Raw genomic sequence first — 23075 nt, forward strand, 5'->3', positions numbered from 1 at the left:
TATGCCTTCTGTTGAAGATGAATGCACAGTTGATTTCAGTGCCCTTCATGGTTGATGCTGGGCTTATACATGGAGAATGACATCTAAGAAGATTGTGCTACCATTGGAAACATTGTCCTGTAGGAACTAAAATATATATTCATTGTAATTTAGTTTCAGGAGTCATCTTGTGTGTGTCAATTGATTGTCGTTTTGCCACCAGTGATTTAAAACGCAATGCCCAGCCCACGCCATTAGTGCAGTAAAAAGGGAGTACTACATTGTTGGATGTACTATATTTCGGGTGTAACATTACTCTAATGCCCTATCTGCTTTTTTGGTAGATATAACAGGTCTTGTGGCACTAAATTGAAACAGCAGTGGAGTTCTCCCCAATATCCTGGCCAATATTTATCCCTCAAAGAACTCACGAAAAGAGATGATTGCTAACAAATGTGTTGCTATTTATAGGAGTTTGCTGCTTGCATTGTTAGTAACACAAGTAACGACTGAAGTTGGAAAGACTATGTAAATGCAAGCTTTTGTAAATATGCAGCTTGAAGCCCATTTCCTGATTTTTGAGTTTTGTATATTATCAAACTCCACTAAATTTTATCATAATTTCAAAAGGATCAAATTTTAAATGTTTTGAGAGCATATTGGGTTTGTGAGCTTTCCTGTTTTATCCAGTACCTGTGTAAATGCTGACGAGGGTGCTTCTGTTATTTCATGTTGCTATGAAATTGAGGTATGAAAGGTTTCCACAATATAAAAGTAATTTTTTTACTTTTGCGTTATCAGGCTTTATGCCATGTCCTACAAAATGATCAACTTTGACTCATCATTTTATTGGAGCAACCTTTATTACAGACACAAACATCTAAAACCTTCAAATCATGATTATTAATGATCCTCGACTTGATTTTTAAATTCTGTGGTTATGAACATTGATAATATATGATTTTAATATCTTGTTAAAGCAATAAGCTCTAATTTTGCATTAATGCAGACTGTTCCTCTTTTATTTTCCTTTTCTCCTTCCTGATTTTCTTCTGCTTTTTCTTGACAAGTTTCTTTTGTTTCGCTGGAGGGCAGCTGAAAACATCAAATCTGAGCTTGATAGGTTTTTCTTGAGGGTTATGGAATTGGGGTCTGAATAGTGAATTAGATCTGGGAGATTGACTGGTCTCTATCTCACTTTGTAATGATATATTCTTGGTACAGTGGAGCTCCTGGCTTCTTAACTATTGCCCATTTTTATCTTAACTGCCAAATTTTTCCATAATGTGTCAGCAGTTTATTCAGCGATTTTAGGGTTTGGATTTTGGCATTATGGCAAATTATACCTCCACACAAGTATTTCCCAGCAGTAAAAGCTTTGAGTCTTAACACTCAAAGGTCAAAGATTTGTAATTACTAGGAAGGGCTATTGAAGTAAGTATTGTAGTGCCTTTTGAAAAGCAATTAATTTGTTTCTGTAGAGCTGTTACTAACACAGAAAGTGGATTTGTTGCTGTTGTTGAAAGAATTGGATTTATTTAGAGAGCTAGAAGGGGAAATGAAAAAAAGCTTGGCAAGTAAGATTAGGGAAAATCCCAAGGTCTTCTCCATTATAGAACACAGAAGATTACAGCGCAGTACCAGGCCTTCTGGCTCTCGATGTTGCGCCGACCTATAAAACCACTCTGAAGCCCTATACTATTCCATTATCATCCATATATTTATCCAATAGCCATTTAAATGCCCTCCAAGTTGGCAGGTCTACTACTGTTGGAGGCAGGGCATTCCACTCCCTTGCTGCTCTGAGTAAAGATCCTTCTGTTTGATATCTGTCCTGTATCTATCATCCCTCAATTTAAAGCTACGTCCCTGTGTGTAGGCCATCTCAATCCAAGGTGTCCACCATATATATATATATATAATCTTCTGGTCATCTTGTATGTCTCTATTAAGTCACCTCTTAACTTTCTTCTCTCTAACGAAAACAGCCTCAAGTCCCTCAGCATTTCTTCATAAGACCTTCCCTCCATACCAGGCAGCATTCTTGTAAATCTCCTCTGTACCCTTTCCAAAGTTTCCATGTCCTTCCTATAATGAGGTGGCCAGAACAGTACGCCATATGTCAAGTGTGGCCCAACTAGGGTTTTGTACACCTGCATCATGACCTTGTGGCTTTGAAACAGGATTCATCTACCAATAAAAGCTAACACGCCGTACACCTTCTTAACAACCCTGGGTGGCAACTTTCAGGGATCTATGCGCATTGACATCAAGATCTCTCTGCTCATGCACACTACTAAGTATCTTACCATTAGCCCAGTACTCCTTATTCCTTTACTCATTCCAAAGTGAATCACCTCCCATTTTTCTGCATTAAACTCCATTTGTCACCTCTCAGTCCAGCTCTGCAGCTCAACAATAGCCTTCCACAACTCCATCAGCCTTAATGTCATTCGCAAATTTACTAACCAATCCTTACACGCCCTCACCTAGGTGATTTATAAAAATATCAAACAGCAGTGTCCCCAAAACAGATCCACTACTAACTGAACTCCAGGATTAGCATTTCCCATCAGTCACACACTCTATTGTCTTTCAGCTAGCCAATTTCTGATCCAAACTACTAAATCACCCTCAATCCCATGCCTCTATATTTTGTGCAATAGTCTACTGTGGGGCACCTTATCAAATCCCTTACACCACATTCATATACACCACATCAACCGCTTTGCCCTCATCTGCCTGTTTGGTCACCTTCTCAAGGAACTCGGTAAAGTTTTTGGGGCACGACCTACCCTTCACAAAACCCTGTTGACTATCCCTAATCAAATTATTCCTTTCGAGATGATTATAAACCTTATCTCTTGTAACCCTTTCCACAAATACTTCACCCACAATTGAAGTAAGGCTCACTTGTCTATAATTATCAGGATTGTCTCTACTTCCCTTCTTGAGCAAGAGCACAACATTTGCTGTTCTCCAGTCTTCTGGCACTATTCCTGGAGACAATGTTGACATAAAAATCAAAGCCAAAGACTCAGCAATCTCTTCCCTGGCTTCCCAGAGAATCCTAGGATAGATCCCATCCGGCCCAGTATCCTTTCTGCCACTGTAATCCTATCCTTCACTAATAATGCCTCACGTCCCCCTGTTTTACCACCTTCCCAGTTTTTACTGAAACATCCTCTCAACCTCCTGTACAATGGAGCTACAATTCAGGTTCTCATCCCCCCTGCTGAATTAGTTTAAACCCTCCCAAAGAGCATTAGAAAATTTCCCCCCAGAATATTGGTACCCCTCTGGTTCAGGTATAGACCATCTCGTTTGTAGAGGTCACACCTAACCTGGAATGAGCCCCAGTTTTCCAGGTGGATGAAACCCTCCCTCCCGCATCATTCCTGTAGCCACGTGTTCAATTGCTCTCTCTCCTTATTCCTCGCCTCGCTAGTACGTGGCATGGGTAACAAACCAGAGATAACAATTCTGTTTGTTCTAGCTTTCAGCTTCCATCCTATCTCCTTGAATTTCTGCCTTACATTCCCATCCCTTTTCCTACCTATGTCATTGGTGCCTATGTGGAACATGACTTGAGGCTGTTCACCCTCTCCCTTAAGGATCCTGAAAACACGATCCAAGACATCGCGGAATTTTGCACTTGGGAGGCAACACACCAAATGTGACTCTCTCTTGTTCCCACAGAATCTCCTGTCTTTCCCCTAACTATGGCGTCCCCAATGACTAATGCTATCCTCCCTCCATTTCTGAGCAGCAAGGACAGACTCTGTGCCAGAGACCTGTACCCCATTGCTACCCCTGATAAGTCATCCCCCCAACAGTATCCAAAACAGTATGTTGAGGGGAACAGTCACAAGGGATTCCTGCACTGCCTGCCTATTCCCTTTCCGTCCCCTGACGGTAGCCCATCTGCCTGTTTCCTGGTATTGCCGATGACACAAAGGTCGCTGGTGTTGTAGATCGTGTCAAGGGCTGTTGCAGGCTACAACAAAACAGCGACAGGATGCAAAGCTGGGCTGCGAAGTGGCAGATGGAGTTCAGCCTGAATAAATGCAAAGTGATTCATTTTGGAAGATCCAATTTGAATGCTGAATACAGGGTTAAAGACAGGATTCTCGCAGTGTGGAGGAACAGAGGGGTGCACGTACATAGATCCTTCCAAGCTGCCACCCAAGTTGACAGGTTGTTAAGAAGGGTTATGATGTTTTGGCTTTCATTAACAGGGGAATTAAGAGCCATGAGGTTTTGCTGATCTCTATAAAACTCTGTTCAGACCACACTTGGAATATTGTGTCCAGTTCTGGTCTCCTCATCATAGGAAAGATGTAGATGCTTTACAGAGGGTGTAGAGGAGACTTTACCAGAATGCTGCCTGGATTGAAGGGCTTGTCTTATGAAGAGAGGTTGAGTGAGGTTAGGCTTTTCACACTGGTGAGAAGAAGGAAGAGCGATGACTTGATAGAGGTGTACAAGGTAATAAGAAGCATGATAGAGTAGATAGCCAGAGACTTTCCCCCAGGGCAGAAATGGCTGTCACAAGGGGTCATAATTTCAAAGTGATTGGAGGAAGGTATAGAGGAGACGTCAGAGGTCGGTTCTTTATGCCAAGAGTGGTGGGTGAGTGGAATGCACTGCCAGTGGTGGTAGTAAACTCAGAGACATTGGGGACATTTAAGCGAGTGGACAAGCACATGGACGGCAGTAAATTGAGGGTATATAGGTTAGAATGATCTTCGATTAAGACAAATCCTTAGCACAACTGAGCGGCACAGTAGTACAGTGGTTAGCACTGCTGCCTCACAGCGCCAGAGACCTGGGTTCAATTCCCGCCTCAGGCGACTGACTGTGTGGAGTTTGCACGTTCTCCCTGTGTCTGCGTGGGTTTCCTCCGGGTGCTCCGGTTTCCTCCCGCAGTCCAAAGATGTGCAGGTCAGGTGAATTGACCATGCTAAATTGCCCCTAGTGTTAGGTAAGGGGTAAATGTGGGGGTATGGGTGGGTTGCGCTTCGGCGGGTCGGTGTGCACTTGTTGGGTCGAAGGGCCTGTTTCCACACTAAGTAATCTAATCTAATCTAAACAACATTGTGGGCCAAAGGACCTGTACTGTGCCTACTGTTTTATGTTCTAAGGTAAGGGTTCATTTGGTTGAGGATAACATATAAGCGTGGGTTGAATGACAAAATAAATTAGAAATAAATAGGGCAATTTCAGTTTGACAGGTTATTAATACTTACAAAAATCAGTATTGTAGCCACAATTATTTACAACCTGAGTGGCACAGTGGTAACATAGAAAAGTGCAGCACACATAGGTTGTTCAGCCTTTGATGTTGTGCTGATCTTTTATCCTATCTAAGATCAAACTCACTTTCATACGCTGTATTTTACTATCATCCATGTGGCTGTCCAAGAGTAGCTTAAATGTTCCTGAGTCTACTACCAAGTACCCACTGTTGATTGTCACAAAGACCAGTCTGGTCACTGATAGGTAAGTCTGCCCTGCTTGTGGCTCCAGACCTATAACAATGTACTTAACTCCTAACTGCCCTCAAATGCCTTAGCAAGTACATCAAGCAGCTGCAGGATCTAAAGCAACCGTGGGTGTCCCTACATCCAAAATAAAAATTGGAGTGGTTCAAGAAAGTACCATCACTTTCTCCAGAGTGAATAGTGATGGGCAATAAATGCAATGCCCATAGTGCCATCTTGAATTCCAAAAAAAGACTGTAGCATCCAGAGAGTGAGGTGATCTTACACAACATTTTGAGAGGATGTGATAGAGTAGACGCTGAGAGACTGTTTTTGGAATCTGAAACTTAAAGATATAATGGTGTGAATTTCCTCCTAAGTAGTAAGAATGAGGTAGAGTCAGAGGATTGCAAACCTTTGAAATTCTCTGCCTAGAAGTTTACAAATGCTTAGTCATTGCATATACTCAAGAATGATAGTAATAGATTTTTGAATTTTAAGGCAGTACAACAGTGCAGTTCCCTCCTACTCCTAATGTTTATGTTCTTCTCTGGAAAATCAGTGGGATTTTAAGTGTGAAATCAAATTTGCATGTAATGTTTCTCATATCATTTTTATTGTGTTACCTTTAAACTCTTAATTTTATAAAGAGTCCAGATTATAATTTAGTTAAATTTTGTATTTTGTTTGGTTACTAGAAATCAGTGGAGGAAAATGAAGAACTAAAGAGTAAACTCCAAGCACAAGAAAATATCATTCGGAGTAAAGATCTTCACCAGGAGCAACTGTACAAAGAATTGGTCCGGTGTAATGAATTACTGCAAGCGAAGGAGAAAACTGCCAGGTAACCAGCGATTGCAAGGATGATATTGTCAATTGAAATGATTTTGGCAGTGTGATAGCATTAGCTGGCTAAGAATATTACCTCAAGAAAAGGCTTGCTGCCGCATCTGGAGTGTACCGAAGACTGCATCTCATACACCATTGGACAGCAATTCCTTGACTGCATCTGAAAAGTTTGCAGTCTCCTGGGAGAGGGTTAAAATCAGGTCAATTTGGGAATTACGTTTAAAAAAAGTGAGCAAATTCAATTCTAACATCAAGTGATGAAACTAGTTATGGGGATCACTCTGACCTTCTTAATTCTATGCAGTTCAAAACTCTAGTACAAGATGGTCTCCAACTCGCTCAGGCAGGTTCTGTTTCTACTTGAAGAAGCTCAATCAATCAGTCAAAAGCCTATCTCTGAGAGAGGGTGAATGGTACCAAACATTATGGACCGAGTGGTCTCAGTTTGCACTGTAATTATTCTGTATTTACTTTCTGATATCTAATCTTGGTTTAGCCTTAGCTAATTTGTGCCTCAACCTAATTTATTTGAAAGGAATTGTCCACATGAGTGCAATCCTGTCCAGTCGAAATTTTATAGATGTTAATCAGATCACTGCTATGTCTGCACTGCAACCTGTTAATTCTTAACTGCCCTCTGGGCATTTAGGGATGGTCAACAAATGCTGGTCTAGCCAATTGCACTCTCATCCCTTGAATAAATAAAACAAAAAACTGAAATATTTCCCTAAAATGTAGAGCTGCAGTTCTTTGCTATAATGCATTGCTTTTTATGGAAACTTGGTGTGCATAAAAAAGCTACTATATTGTCTTCATTACAACGCTTCAGGAGCATTTCAGGTAGCACCTTGGAATGCCCTGAGATCTCGTAATGTCTTCTATAAATGCAGCTCTTTCCTAATTTTTTGTCACCAAGTGAAAGCACTTGGTGACAAAAGTATAACACCATATTCTTGGATCCTTTGTTTTGTTGCTGTTGTGACTAAACACTACTCATTTTAACACCACATTTTCAAGTTCTGCTCCAAGATTCAGAACTCTCAATACAGTAGAACCTCGATTATCCAAATGAGACGGGCAGGGAAGGACCCTGGTCCTTCAGAGCAGGGAAGAAAGACCCCTTTGCACTATTTGTAATGTAGGCAGTTTATCCAGTACCCTGCACAATAATGTTTGCTCAACCTATGCATCAAAAGCTACATATCAGCATTTATTTTGCACTGGGGCCTGTTGTGTTTGATAGATTTAAAGGAGTTCACTTTGAAATATTTTTATCTAATCTGATCAAGGGTTATCTTTATTCATTCATGGCATGAGGGTGTTGATGCCTAAGGCCACATTTTTCCAACAATTGGCAGTACACCCATGGTCGTCATTAGGTTCTTAATTCCAGATTTTTATTGAATTCAAATTCCAGCACCTGCCTTGGTGGGATTCGAACTCAGGTTCCCAGAACGTTATGTGGATCTCTGGATTAATAGTCCTGTGATACTACCATTGAGCCATCACCTCCCCTAAATGTAAATGTGTTGCCCTTATGACCTTAGCATTTGTAAGATGGTTAAAACTTTGAGTGACAAACTCTGTCTTGATGCTGCTTTCACCCAGGTGCACTTTAACGTACTTCATTACCAAGGACAGGCCCTACAGTAGAACTTCGATGAGCCAAACCTCAATTATCCAAATTTCTGATGATCTGTACAAGACTCAAGGTTCCGTGAAAACGGTATTAGGCAATTCAGCATTCAGTTGTCAGTAAAACGGCATTATAGTATGCATTGCAGGATAACCAGCATCATAAATTACCGCTGTTTCTGGTTATCTGAACAAAATACTCCCTGCCCATCTCATTTGGATAGTCAAGATTCTACTGTATTGAAAACATTAAATTTTAAAAGATAAGTTGTTCCATTGTTTCAAATCCTTTGAAAGAAAGGCAATTGAATTGGGAGTTTTATCTTGATGACAAGGTTGTAAAAAATCCTTAAAATTTGTGTCTCTCTTTAGGTACGTGAGTTTTGAGAAGCCTATTCAATATGGCCTTCTCATCTTTCTATACTGCATCCATGCAAAGAAGTTGCATGAAATATATCTGGCGGCACGGTGGCACAGTGGTTAGCACTGCTGCCTCACAGCGCCAGGCACCTCGGTTCAATTCCCACCTCAGGCGACTGACTGTGTGGAGTTTGCACGTTCTCCCCGTGTCTGCGTGGGTTTCCTCCGGGTGCTCCGGTTTCCTCCCACAGTCCAAAGATGTGCGGGTCAGGTGAATTGGCCATGCTAAATTGCCCGTAGTGTTAGGTAAGGGGTATATGTAGGGGTATGGGTGAATTGCGCTTCGGCGGGTCGGTGTGGACTTGTTGGGCCGAAGGGCCTGTTTCCACACTGTAAGTAATCTAATCTAATCTAAAATAGTGAGCATTACTAACAATCTTTGTGTCAGTTGAATAAGTCATTCTGGGGTAGGTGGTACCTCAACAAACAGGATGGTGTCTACCTGGACCAGAGGGGTATCAATATCCTGGATTGGGGGGGGGGGGGGGCGTGGGGCGGGGTTGAAGTTTGCTAATGCTCTTTGGGAGGGTTTAAACTAATTCAGCAGGCGGATGGGAACTAAAATTGTAGTTCCAGTGTCCGGGTGATTGAGAGAGTGAGGTCAGCAATGAGGTTTCAAGGTCACAAGAGTTCACCGACAAGCAGGAAGGTGTTTTGAAGTGTGTCAGGAGCAGCCGGAATAAGGTGGGTGAACTTGCAGCATAGGTTGGTACCTAAGACTTTGATATTGTGGCCATTTCGTAGACATGGATAGAGCAGGGACAGGAATGGTTGATGCAATGGTTCCGGGATATAGATGTTTCAGTAAGAACAGAGAAGATGGTAAAAGAGGGGGTGGTGTAGCATTGCTAGTCAAAGATAGTATTAGTTCTGGTCGCTACATTACCAAAAGAATGTGGATGTTTTGGAGAGGGTGCAGAGAAGGTTTGCGAGGATGATGACTGGTATGGAAGTTGCTAGCTATGAAGAGAGGTTGAGTAGGTTAGGTTTATTTTCACTAGAAGAAAGGAGATTGAGGGGGGACCTGATTGAGGTTTACAAAATCATGAAGGGTATAGACAGGGTGGATAGAGACAAGCTTTTTCCTAGGGTGAAGCATTCAATAACGAGAGGTCATGCTTTCAAGGTGATAGATGAAAAGTTTAAGGGGGATACACATGGCAAGTACTTCACATAGCAGGTGCTGAGCGTTTGGAACGTGTTGCCAGCAGAGGTGGTAGAGGCAGGCACGGTAGATTAATTTAAGATGCGTCTGGACAGATGAATGAGTAGAGGGATACAAATGCTTAGGAATTGACCGACAGGTTTAGACAGTACATTTTTTTTAGATTAGATTAGATTACTTACAGATTACTTACAGTGTGGAAACAGGCCCTTCGGCCCAACCAGTCCACACCGACCCGCCGAAGCGCAACCCACCCATTCCCCTACATTTACCCCTTATCTAACACTATGGGCAATTTAGCATGGCCAATTCACCTGACCTGCACATCTTTGGACTGTGGGAGGAAACCGGAGTACCCGGAGGAAACCCACGCAGACACGGGGAGAATGTGCAAACTCCACACAGTCAGTCGCCTGAGTCGGGAATTGAACCCGGGTCTCTGGTGCTGTGAGGCAGCAGTGCTAACCACTGTGCCACCGTGCCGCCGATCGATTTGGATTGGCTCAGGCTTGGAGGGCCGAAGGGCCTGTTCCTGGGTTGTAAATTTTCTTTGTTTTTTCTATTATGGTGATGGAAAGAACATTTTGAGGACTCGCCTACTGAGATAGTATGGGCTGGGGTAAGAAACAGGAAAGGCAAGATCACCCTGTTGGGAGTTTTCTATAGGCCTCCAAATAGTTCCAGAGATGTAGTGGAAAGGATAGCAAAGCTAAATCTGGATAGGAGTGAGAGTAACAGAGTAATTGTTATGGGCAACTTTAACTTTCCAAATATTGTCTGGAAATACTATAGTTTAAGTAATTTAGATTGGTCAGTTTTCATCCAATGTGTGCATGAGCGTTTTCTGCCACAATATGTAGACAGGGCAACAAGGGGCGAGGCAACATTGGATTTGGTACTGGTAATGAACCAGGCCAGGTGTTAGATTTGGGGGTAGGTGAGCTCTTTGGTGATAATGACCACAATTCGGCTATGTTTACTTTAGCGATAGAAAGAGGTAGGTAGATATTGCAAGACGCGAGTTATTGCTGGGAGAAAGGCAATTATGATGCGATTGGGCAAGATTTAGGATGCATAGGATAGGGAAGGAAACTGCAGGTGATGGGCACAATTGAAATGTGGAACTTCTTTAAGGAACAGTTACTGTGTATCCTGGACAAGTATGCACTGACAGGCAGGGAGGAAGTGGTCGAGCGAGGGAGCCGTGGTTTATGAAAGATGTTGAATTTCTTGTCAAGAGGAAGAAGGAGGCGTATGTACAGATGAGACATTAAGGCTCAGTTAGGGTGTATGAGAGTTACATGGTAACCAGGAAAAATCTAACAATACAGCTAAGACAAGCCAGGAGGAGACATGAGAAGTCATTGGCAGGTAGGATCAAGGAAAACCTTAAAGTTTTCTAAAGGTATATCAAGAATAAAAGAATGAGTACAGAAAGATTAGGGCCAATCAAGGATAGTTGTAGGAAATTGTGCATGGAGTCCAAGGAGATAGGAGATGGTCCTAAACGAATATTTTTCATCAGTATTCATATAGGGAAAAGACCACAGTGTTGCGGAGAATAATGAGATACAGCCTACTAGACCAGACTGAATTGAGGTTCATAAGGAGGTGTTAGCAGTTCTGGAAAGTGTGAAAATAGGCAAGTCCCCTGAGCTGGATGGGATCTATTTTAGGATTCTCTGGGAAGCCAGGGAGGAGATTGCTGAGCTTTTGGCTTTGATCTTTCTGTCATCATTGTCTACAGGAATAGTGCCAGAAGACTAGAAGATAGTAAATGTCCCCTTTGTTCAAGAAACGGAGTAGAGACATCCCTGGAAATTATAGACCAGTGAGCTTTACTTCAATTGGGGTAAAGTGTTGGAAAGGGTTATAAGAGGTAGGATTTATAATCATCTAGAGAGGAATAAGTTGATTAGGGATAGTCAACGGGGTTTTGTGAAGGGTAGGTCGTGCCTCACAAACCTTATTGAGGTCTTTGAGATAGTCACTAAACAGGTAGTTGAGGCCATAGCTGTTAATGTGGTGTATATTTCAGAAAGGCGTTTGGTAAGATTCTCCACAGTAGGCTATTGCACAAAGTACAGAGGCATGGGATTGAGGGTGATATACGGTTTGGATCAGAAATTGGCTAGTTGTAAGAAGACAGAGGGTGGTGGTTGATGGGAAATGTTCATCCTGGAGTTCAGTTACTAGTGGGGTACCACAAGAATCTGTTTTGATCACCCTCAATCCCATGCCTCTGTACTTTGTGCAATAGCCTACTGTGGAGAATCTTATCAAACGCCTTACTGAAATATACACCACATTAACAGCTATGGCCTCAACTACCTGTTTAGTGACTATCTCAAAGACCTCAATAAGGTTTGTGAGGCACGACCTACTCTTCACAAAACCCCGTTGACTATCCCTAATCAACTTATTCCTCTCTAGATGATTATAAATCCTACCTCTTATAACCCTTTTGTCATTTTTATAAATGACCTAAATGAGGACATAGAAGGATGAGTTAGTAAGTTTGCGGGTGACACTAAGGTGGTGGAGTTGTGGATAGTGCTGAAGGATGTTGCTGGTTACAGAAAGACATAGATAAGCTGCAGAGCTGGGTTGAGAGGTGGCAAATGGAGTTTAATGTGGAAAAGTGTGAGGTGATTCACTTTGGAAGGAGCAACAGGCATGCAGAGTACTGGGCAAATGATAAGATTCTTGGTACTGTAGATGAGCAGAGAAATCTGTGTAGATCCCTGAAAGTTGCTACCCAGATTGATAGGCTTGTTAAGAAGGCAGAGTTTAGATTAGAGTGGTGCTGGAAAAGCACAGCAGGTCGGGCAGCATCTGAGGAGCAGGAAAATCAACATTTAGGGCAAAAGCCCTTCATCAGAAATAGAATGCCATTTGCAATTTTCCAATCAATAGACACAGTCCTATTCCTGATGAAGGGCTTTTGCCCAAAACATAGATTTTCCTGCTCCTCGAATGCTGCCTTACCTGATGTGCTTTTCCAGCACCACTTTAATCTAGACTCTGGTTTCCAGCATCTGCAGTCCTCACTTTTGCCTTGTTAAGAAGGCATACAGTGTGTTAGCTTTTATTGGTAGAGGGAATGAGTTTAAAAGCCATGATGTCATGCTGCAGCTGTACAAAACTCTGGTGCTGCTGCACTTGGATTATTGTGTACAGTTCTGGTCATGGCATTATAGGAAGGATGTGGAAGCTTTGGAGAGGGTTTAGAGGAGATTACTAGGATGTTGCCTGGTATGGAGGGAAGATCTTACGCGGAAAGGGTGAGGGACTTAAGGCTGTTTTCATTAGAGAGAAGGAGGTTGAGAGGTGACTTAATTAAGGTGTAAGATAATAAGAGGGTTAGATAGGGTGGGACAGGGAGAGCTTTTTTCCTTGGATGGTGATGGCGAGCATGAGAGGGCATAGCTTTAAATTGAGGGGCGATAGATATTGGACAGATGCCAGAGGTAAGTTTCTTTACTCAGATAGTAGTAGGGGCATGGAATGCACTGCCTGCAACAGTAATAGACTTGCCAACTTTAAGGGCATTTAAATGGTCGTTGGATAGACGTATGGCTGAAAATGGAATAATATACGATGGATATGCTTTAGATTGGTTCCACAGGTTGGCACAGCATCGAGGGCCAGTACTGCGTCATAATGTTCTATATTCTGTGTTAAGTTGACACTTCATTATACTTGAGTAATATTGCATTGTGTTATTAAAAGAAATAAGTAAAATGGCAAATGTGTTAGTCATAATGCACTCTAGATTCAAGAATTGTGTGTATTGATTGGAAAATTACAAATGACATTCTATTATTCAAGAAGAGAAAAACCTATAACTATAGATATTGTCAGTTAAGTGAGAATTGTAGGAAGGTTACTAGGAACTGTTGTTGAGTCAGTGTGACAAAGCACTTAGGGGAGTATAATACAGCCAGAATGTTGACATGAGTTGGTACTGGGTAGGCCATGTCTAACAAATGCATTACGCTGTTTTCAAGAAGTCATGGTGTAGAGTAGTGTTGATGAGTGTTGTCCGTAGAACACAGAACATAGAAAAATACAGCGCAGTACAGGCCCTTCGGCCCTCGATGTTGTGCCGACCGAAGCCTACCTAACCTACACTAGCCCAATAACCTCCATATGCTTATCCAATGCCCGCTTAAATGACCATAAAGAGGGAGAGTCCACCACTGCTACTGGCAGGGCATTCCATGAACTCTCAACCCGCTGAGTAAAGAATCTACCCCTAACATCTGTCCTATACCAACCTCCCCTTAATTTAAAGCTGTGTCCCCTAGTAACAGCTGGCTCCATTAGCGGAAAAAGGTTCTCACTGTCAACCCTATCTAAACCCCTAATCATCTTGTACACCTCTATCAAATCTCCCCAAACCTTCTTTTCTCCAATGAGAACAGCCCCAAGTGCCTCAGCCTTTCCTCATACGATCTTCCTACCATGCCAGGCAACATCCTGGTAAATCTCCTCTGCACCCGATCCAATGCCTCCACATCCTTCCTATAGTATGGCGACCAAAACTGCACACAGTACTCCAGATGAGGCCGCACCAGAGTCTTATACAACTGCAACATGACCTCAGGACTCCGGAACTCAATTCCTCTACCAATAAAGCCCAGTACACCATATGCCTTCTTCACAACACTATTTACCTGGGTGGCAACTTTCAGAGATCTGTGTACATGGACACCAAGATCCCTCTGCTCATCCACACTACCAAGTAGCCTACCATTAGCCCAGTAATCCATCTTCTTGTTACTCCTACCAAAGTGAATGACTTCACACTTAGCTACATTGAACTCCATTTGCACCTTTCTGCCCAGTTCTGCAACTTATGTATATCCCGCTGTAACCTGCCATATCCTTCTTCGCTGTCCACAACTCCACCGACTTTCGTATCATCCGCAAATTTGCTCATCCAGCCTTCAAGCCCCTCCTCCAGGTCATTTATAAAAATGACAAACAGCAATGGTCCCAAAACAGATCCTTGTGGAACACCGCTAGTAACTGCACTCCAAGATGAACCTATACCATCAACTATTACCCTCTGTCTCCTTCCAGCCAGCCAATTCCTAATCCAAACCTCTAATGCACCCTCAATGCCATACCTCCGTAATTTTTGCAGTAGCCTACCATGGGGTACCTTATCGAACGCCTTACTAAAATCCATACACACTACATCAACTGCTTTACCCTCGTCCACTTCCTTGGCCACCTTCTCAAAGAACTCAATAAGGTTTGTGAGGCACGACCTGCCCTTCACAAGACCATGCTGACTATCCTTGATCACATTATTCCTATCCAGATGTTCAAAAATCCTATCCCTTACAATTCTCTCTAAGACTTTGCCCACAACAGAAGTGAGACTCACTGGCCTATAGTTACTAGGACTATCCCTACTCTCCTTCTTGAACAAGGGGACCACATTCGCTATCCTCCAGTCTTCTGGCACTATTCCTGTAGACAATGACGACATAAAAATCAAGGCCAATGGCTCTGCTATCTCCTCCCTAGCTTCCCAGAGGATCCTAGGATAAATGCCATCAGGCCCAGGGGACTTATCTATTTTCACCCTTTCCAGTATTCCCCGGACCTCTTCCCTACATACCTCAAAGCCATCCATTCTAATCACTTGTGACTCAATATTCACATCAGCAACAATGTCCTGTTCCTGAGTAAATACTGACGAAAAGTATTGATTTAGTGTCTCTCCAATCTCCTCCGCCTCCACGCGCAACTTCCCTCTACTATCCTTGACTGGACCGATACCTACCCTCGTCATCCTTTTATTCCTGACATACCTATAGAAAGCCTTTGGGTTTTCCCTAATCCTACCAACTAAGAACTTTTCATGTCCCCTTCTGGCTGCTCTTAGCTCTCTCTTTAGATCCTTCCTGGCTACCTTATAACTCTCAATCGCCCCAACTGAACTTTCACGCCTCATCTTTACATAGGCTGCCCTCTTCCTTTTCACAAGGGATTCCAATTTCTTATTAAACCACGGCTCCCTCACAAGACCCTTTACTCCTTGCCTGTCTGGTACATATTTATCAAGGACACCCAATAGCTGCTCCTTGAACAAGCTCCACATTTCATTTGTGTCCTTCCCTTGAAGCCTATTTTTCCAATCCACGCATCCTAAGTCATGCCTCGCCGCATCATAATTTCCCTGTCCCCAGCTATAACTCCTGCCCTGCAGTGCACACTTATCCCTCTCCATCACTAGAGTAAAAGTCACCGAGTTGTGGTCACTGTCCCCGAAGTGCTCACCTACCTCCAAGTCTAACACCTGGCCTGGTTCATTACCTAGAACCAAATCCAGTATAGCCTCACCTCTTGTTGGCCTGTCTACATATTGTGTCAGGAAACCCTCCTGCACACATTGGACAAACACCGACCCATCTAACGAACTCGAGCTATAGCTTTCCCAGTCAATATCTGGGAAGTTAAAGTCCCCCATAACAACCACCCTACTACTTTCACTCTTCTCCTGAATCATCCTCGCAATACTTTCCTTTACGTCTCTCAGACTATTAGGAGGCCTGTAGAAAACTCCTAACAGGGTGACCTCACTTTTCCTATTCCTAACCTCAGCCCAAACTACCTCAGATGGCAAGTCTTCCTCTATCGTCCTTTCCACTGCTGTAATACTATCCTTGACAAGCAATGCCACACCTCCCCCTCTTTTACCCCCACCTCTGACCCTACTAAAACATTTAAACCCTGGAACCTGCAACAGCCATTCCTGTCCCTGTTCTACCCACGTCTCTGTAATGGCCACGACATCGAAGTCCCAGGTACCAACCCACGCTGCAAGTTCACCTACCTTATTTCTTATACTTCTGGCGTTGAAGTATGCGCACTTCAAGCCACCTTCCTGTTTACAGGCACCCTCCTTCGAGATCGATGCCATGTTCCTAATCTCCCTACACTCAAGGTCCTGTACCCTAAAGCTACAATCCAGCTTCCCATGCCCCTGCAGAGTTAGTTTGGATTTACAGAAAGAAATTAATACAGTCCATTACAAGGAGTTATCAGAAAGAAATGAAAATATATGGAATTGGATGCAACCTTGCGATGTCCACTGATAAATGGTTAGATCGCAACAGTGTAGGGAAAATGGGAATTGGCAACATATGACAGGCAGAGTTCTCAAGGTCTGTTGTGTGGCTTTGGCTGTTTACCACGTCTGTTTATATCTTGAATGAAGGAAGAGTGTTATAGATCCAGCTTTGCAGATGGCTGCTATTTAGGATATATGGGAAGCTGGTTAGATAGAAACTGGCAGGTCCAAAAAGGCAGAGACTGACTTTGGAAACTCTATGGCTGTTTGTTGTGCGGAATGGTGATGTGATCCACCGAAGGCAAATGGGTAAAGGTTAAGAACAGTACAGCAGCAAATGGATTTGGGCATTCCACGTACACCAATCAATAGAGACTGGGGCACTGGTGCAAAAAGTAGTTAATAAATCTGACTGTTGGCTGCCACCATGCTATGCTCTGGGCCACTGGTTGCTGGCATCCCCACTTTGGACTGCCGACCCCACTTCACGGGCTGGGACCGGGTACCCGAGGCTGACAGTCTGAGCAGACAAAGAAGGAGAAGAAAACCACAGAAAGGAGGAAAAGAGGGAGGAAAAAAGTAAGGAAAACGGGAGGTGGGGTAAACTCTGGCTGGAGCATCCTACTCCCATCCATTTTACCGGAAGAAAGACGGAAGGGACACTTAGTGATCTCTGGATTACTCCTGGTGCCATGTGCTCGTGAGAGCAGGAATACATGAATAGGACAGATGAATCCGTGGCTGACGAGGGAAACAGATTTGTAGATCGCTGGGATTTCTTTTGGGGCAGAAGTGATTTGTACAAGAGGGAAGGGTTGCTCCTGAACTGGAGGGAGACCGATGTCCATTTGCCAGAGCTACTAGAGAGGATTTAAACTAGGCTGGCAGAGGAATGGGACAAGAGTGAGATAAGAGAGAAGTTTGAGACTGCTACAGAAATTAAAGAGAGCAAATTAAATTGATAAGGCAGGCAAGAACATGGCAAGGAATGAGAGAAAGACTGATGAATTAAATTGAGTTTATTTGTAATAATCTCCTGAGCTCCAGCCCAAGATTACATTTTTAAATTCATTCATGGGATGGAAATGTCACTAGCTAGGCCAGCATTTATTATTCATCCCAGAGGGTAGTTAACAGATGACCACATTACTGTGGGTCTGGAGTCACATTTAGTCTAAACCAGGTGAGGATGGCAGTTTCCTTACCTAAAGGACCTTAGTGACCCCAGTGGTTTTTTTCTGACAATCGACAATGGTTATTATTAGACTCTTAATTCCAGATTGATTTCTTACTGAATTCGAATTCCACATCTGCCATGGTCCCTTGAACATTACCTGGGTCTCTGGATTAACAGTCCAGCAATAATACCACTGGGCTATCGCCCAGCAAAAACGACATGCATTCGATAGTTGTAAGCAATACCATAGGCAGCAAATCAAGTCCAAGCACTGCAGTCCTGACATATCCAGTCATGAATGGTGATGAATAATTAAAACAGCTTCACAAATAACTCCTTCCTCCACAATCAGTGCAAAAGATGAGGCTGAAACATTAGATTAGCACTACAGATACTAATCTTCAATCAATTGAATGCACTCCAAGTTATATGCACTCTCACTCATAAGCAAATTCATGAAAGAGACCATTGACAATGATATCATAAAGCATTTAGCTTACCAATAATTCGATCACTTATGTTCAGTTTAGTTCATACTAAGGCCACTTAACTCATGACATCATTGCAGTCTTGGTCCTCAAATGGACAAAAGATTTAAATTCCAACAGGGAAGTGAGGATAATAGGCCTGGATATCAAAGCAGCATTTGACTGAGTGTTGCATCAAGAAATCTCGCAAAACCGAATTCAGGGAACTGAGGAAACCTGCTCTCTAGTTGGAGTCATACCTAGGACAAAGGAAGGTAATTGTGGTTGTTGGAAGTCAATCATTTCAGTTCCAGGACGTCATTACAAGCATTTCTCCAAGTCATGTCCCAGACCCAGCCATTTTCAACAGTTTCATCAATGAGCTTCATTCCATCATAAGGTCAGAAGTGGGAACATCTATTGGTCATGTTCAGCTCTCCTCAGATACTGAAGCATGACCAAATGCAACAAGACCTGGACAACATTCAGGCTTGGGCTGATCAGTGGCAAGTGACATTTGTGACGTACAAGTGCCAGGCAATTAGTGAACAATATGGATTTTTTTCCTGACAAACCAGTTTCATTATTATCATTAAACTCTTAATTGCTGTTTTTTTTTAAAAAAAAATTAAATCCAAACATCTGCCATGGCAGGATTCAAACCTGGTTCTACAGATTATTATCGGGGTCTCTAGATTAATAGTTTAATTTAATAATGCCACTAGGTCATTGCCTCTCCATACCTTTGAATAGAAATTAAACTGGACAAATTATTTAAATATTATGTCAACAAAAGCAGTTCAGAGGCTGGGAATTCTGCAAAAGAAAACACTTGTCCTATCTCCTCAATGCCTACTCACCATCTATAAAGGCACAAATCAAGAGTGCGATGGAATACTATTCAGTTACCTGAATGGGTTCAGTTCCAGTAACATTCAGGAAAAATCAGTCCTCATTTGTTTGGCACCTCAGCCACTGCTTTTACCATTTGCTGTTTTCACCACTGGCACACATTACCAGCAGTGTGTATTATCAAAAATACAGCACTAACTTAGCATTTCTCCTTGGACAGCATCTTCCAACCCTCTCCCTCTGCCACCATGAAGGTCAGCGACATCAATATACATGCCAGCTCTGCCACAAGTAGGTTTCCTTCAAGCCAATCACTATGCTGACTTGGACCTATATCATTGTTCCTTCAGTGTTGCTGGGTCAAAACCTTCAAACTCCCTCCTTAATGGCATTGTGGATATATGTATACCCATGAATGGTAGCTGTTCGAGAAGGAGGCTCACCTTGCCAAGGACAATTTGACATTGACAATAAATGTGGAGCTTGCCAGCAACACACTCTTGAACAAAAATATAGTCCAATATTTTATAATTTGAAAGAATGGTTAGCTTTATTTTAATCAATTGCTGCTTTGCTCCCTCCACAAATAATGCTTTTTCACCAGCTGATGGAATGAAATGAATTGAAATAATCATGTTATGAAGTGAGACATTTTGATAACTCTTTATAAATGCATGGAATATTTTTTGACACCCGTTTTTGACTCTAAATCCGAGCAGATCATTAGAAGATAGCTTGCAGGAGCAGCCATGTAGTGATATTTCCCACAGACAGGCTGAACTCCAGCAGGTACCTATGCAAATCCAACAAAGCCTGCAAGAGGATGTGGATCTCAAAGAAGAATTCCTGCTTCTTCAGCACAAGTAAGCGCCAAGAGATTTGTAAAGAGACTGAGGCCATGACACAAGTTAATAACTGTAACTTTTTACTTCTGTTCAGGTTCTTGCAGCATCTGCATATGGGTGAATCAGTGAATCATACATCGTAAAAGAGAGCCATTGTGCCAATCTTGTCAATGTCAACGCTGAACGATCTACTGAATTCTTCCCATTCCCCTTCTCTTTTCCAAGAGCTTTGAAAATTCTTGTTTTTCAAATATATTGTGTTTTGATATTCACTACTTGTCAGAACAAATAATGGGACATTAACTCTGTTTCCCTCCACAGATGCTGCCATACCTACTGAGCATTCTCAGTATTTTATAGTCTGGTTTTTAGATTCACAGCATCTACAGAATTCTGCTTTTGAATTAGTGAATTTGATATGCCTCGCATTCCCTTTGTTTGCTTGGGATGTTTGACGTGTGCTCTGCTTAAATAGTGGCACAGTTCTCCCTTTTTGTTATTGATATTGCTGGTTTTAGCATGGCTCCAGACCACACTGTATATTCCTAAACTATTCATAATTCTTTTGGGTATTGATATCCTGGTGTGTTTCTTTCCATAATCCCTACTTGTCGCTCTGTTTGCATTGTCTGCATTATATATTTTTTCTTTGTCAGGACCTGTGCTTTCTTTTATGCATTTTTTGCAATGTTTGCTTTTCCTTTTCATTTTATATTGCCTCTCATCCATCAGTTTCTATGTATGTCTTTTCTAGCAAATGGAACTGTTGCCCTTTAGCTGTATGAACTGCTCTATAGTCCAATTTTTAAAAATGTATTCCACTGATGATCTTTCCATGAACAGAATTGCTCTGTTTACTCTAGGCTGTTACTGGCACTTGTATTGAAATCAGCATTACCTCCATCTAAAACCAATTTTCACATTTCTTTCTTTCAAACAGCATATTAAACTCAATCATGTCATAATCACTGTTAGAAGATTACCCACAGTTCAATTTGGAACTAAATACTTCTCATTGCTCTTTACAAAACTGACTTGCCCTCTTGTTCAGAAAACTGGTCTGGGAAGATTCCAAATGTACTACCTTTCTAGTTGTGTCTCATTCTTCCCATCTATACGGAAATTAAAATCCCACATTAAAACTATCTTGTCTTTTGCAAGTTGTTTCTTTATGCATTTATAGAATATACCACTTCATAGCTGCTAATGGGAGACCTATGCTAACACTGCTACAGTGTTGATTTCTTTTTTATTTCTAAATTCTACCTATAAAGTCTGTATCTGCTCACTTCATAGAATATCCTTCTACAATCAAAATGATTTCATCTGTAATCACCATAGCTACTGCTACCCTCACCCCCTTTGTCCAGCGTTTTCCTGTTTTTCAGGAGTTCAGGTGCACATATCTCTGAAAGTAGAGTCACGGGTAGACAGGGCAGTGAAGAAAGCTTTTGGACATTGGCCTTCATCGGTCAGGGCATTGAGTGTAGAAGTTGGGAAGTTATATTGCAGTTGTACAGGCTGTTGGTGAGACCACACTTGGAGTATCATGTTCAGTTTTGCTCACTTTGCTTATAGGATGGTTGGTATTAAACTGGAAAGAGTGCAGAATAAATTTATAAGGGTGTTGCCAGGACTCAACCATCTGAGTTATAGAGAAAGGTTAGATATGTTAGGACTTTTTTCTTTAGAACATAGGAAAATGAGGGGTGATTTTATAGAAGTGCATAAGATCATGAGGATCATGGATAGGATAAATGCAGTCAGTCTTTTTTCCCAGGGTTGAAGAATTGCAGACTAGAGGGATTTAACTTTAGAGGGGAATGAATAAAAGGAAGCCTGAGGGCAGCTTTTTTTTAAACAGAGGGTGGTATACATTTGGAATGAGCGGCTGGCGGAAGTGGTTGAGGCCATATTAATGGCATTTGGACAGAAAAATGTGTAGGAAAGGTTTAGAAGGATACAGGCCAAATACAGGGCAATGGGGTTAGCGTAGGTGGATGTTTTGGTCAGCGTGGACCAGTTTGGGCCAAAGGCCCTGTCTCCATGTTGTCGACCTCTGACTCTAACCTGTACATTTTGTACTCTTTCCTGACTGTGATATTGCCTGTCTCAGTATGATTACAATTTCATTCATTCCTTCTGAGTTGAATTTGCACATGCAGCTCACTCATTTGTTGCTCAATGTATTTGTACAAGGGCTCTTGATTGGACCAAATGTATCCTTCAGCTGAATTGTTTTATGTACATGTTCCCCCCACCCCGGCTTCACTGTGTTACACCTTTTATTAACCTGTAGTTCCTAAAGTATTATTTCTGGCTGTAACTTTTGTTTTTATTTGTTTTCGACCCAGTACCTCAAAGCATATAACTTTGTAAGCCAATCTCTATCTGTTAGTCCTTGTGACTGACCTGTTTATCAGACGACTTGAACTCTGGTCCCAGCCTGTTCAGATGGCTTGAAATGGCTTTAATCTGCTTTTATCTTGCATCAGTTAGCACATTAACCTGGCAGTGAGTTTAGCTCCTAACTTCCAGCAGTCAGCAAACTCTTAGCTACTCCTCCCAATACTTTTGGTATCAGCATTGACTTTGGCTGCCCAATTCTCCCTTTTTCCAAGTTCTTTGGACAATACTAATTTGCAACTACTGTGTCACACAAATCACTGCTTCCCCTGGAAGGTATATCTGGGCTCATGCAAACTGAGGAGAGAGGAGTAAATGGGAAAGAGTTACATTTCCTGAAATTGCAGGAGATGTTGGGAGTGAAGAAGGAGTGAACCAAGGTATCTTGGAGAGACTGGACCCTGCAAAACACTGACAAGGGAGTGAAGGGATTATGTGTCTGATGGTGGCGATCTATGACCCTTTAAGTGCTGGTGGAGTGGTAAAGGAGAACCATAGGGACCTTATTGTGGAAGGAAAGAGATGAGTACACAGGTGCAGGAAATGGGTTGGCCATGGCTAAAGGCCCTGTTAACCACGCTGATGGGGAATCCGCAGTTGAGAAAAAGGTGGATGTTTCTGAGACCCCCTGTGAAAGCCCCCTCATCACAACAGATACCACCTTCGTCAGCTTTTTGCGGGGACCATTCCCTTTGGGATATGCTAGT

General features: G+C 42.3%; 1 protein-coding gene across 3 annotated transcripts in view; it reads left to right on the top strand.

Annotated features, from left to right (window-relative positions):
* Positions 1-23075, top strand: part of cep63 (centrosomal protein 63) — a 120596-nt gene that overhangs the window by 61526 nt on the left and 35995 nt on the right. For all 3 annotated transcript variants that reach the window (XM_060834347.1, XM_060834349.1, XM_060834348.1), the window contains 2 exons: positions 6161-6306; positions 19837-19980. In XM_060834347.1, coding sequence (XP_060690330.1) covers positions 6161-6306; positions 19837-19980 — 290 coding nt within the window. The remainder of the gene's footprint in view (positions 1-6160; positions 6307-19836; positions 19981-23075) is intronic.

The sequence above is a fragment of the Hemiscyllium ocellatum genome, chromosome 13 (genome assembly GCF_020745735.1).
Source record: "Hemiscyllium ocellatum isolate sHemOce1 chromosome 13, sHemOce1.pat.X.cur, whole genome shotgun sequence".
Lineage (NCBI taxonomy): Eukaryota > Metazoa > Chordata > Chondrichthyes > Orectolobiformes > Hemiscylliidae > Hemiscyllium > Hemiscyllium ocellatum.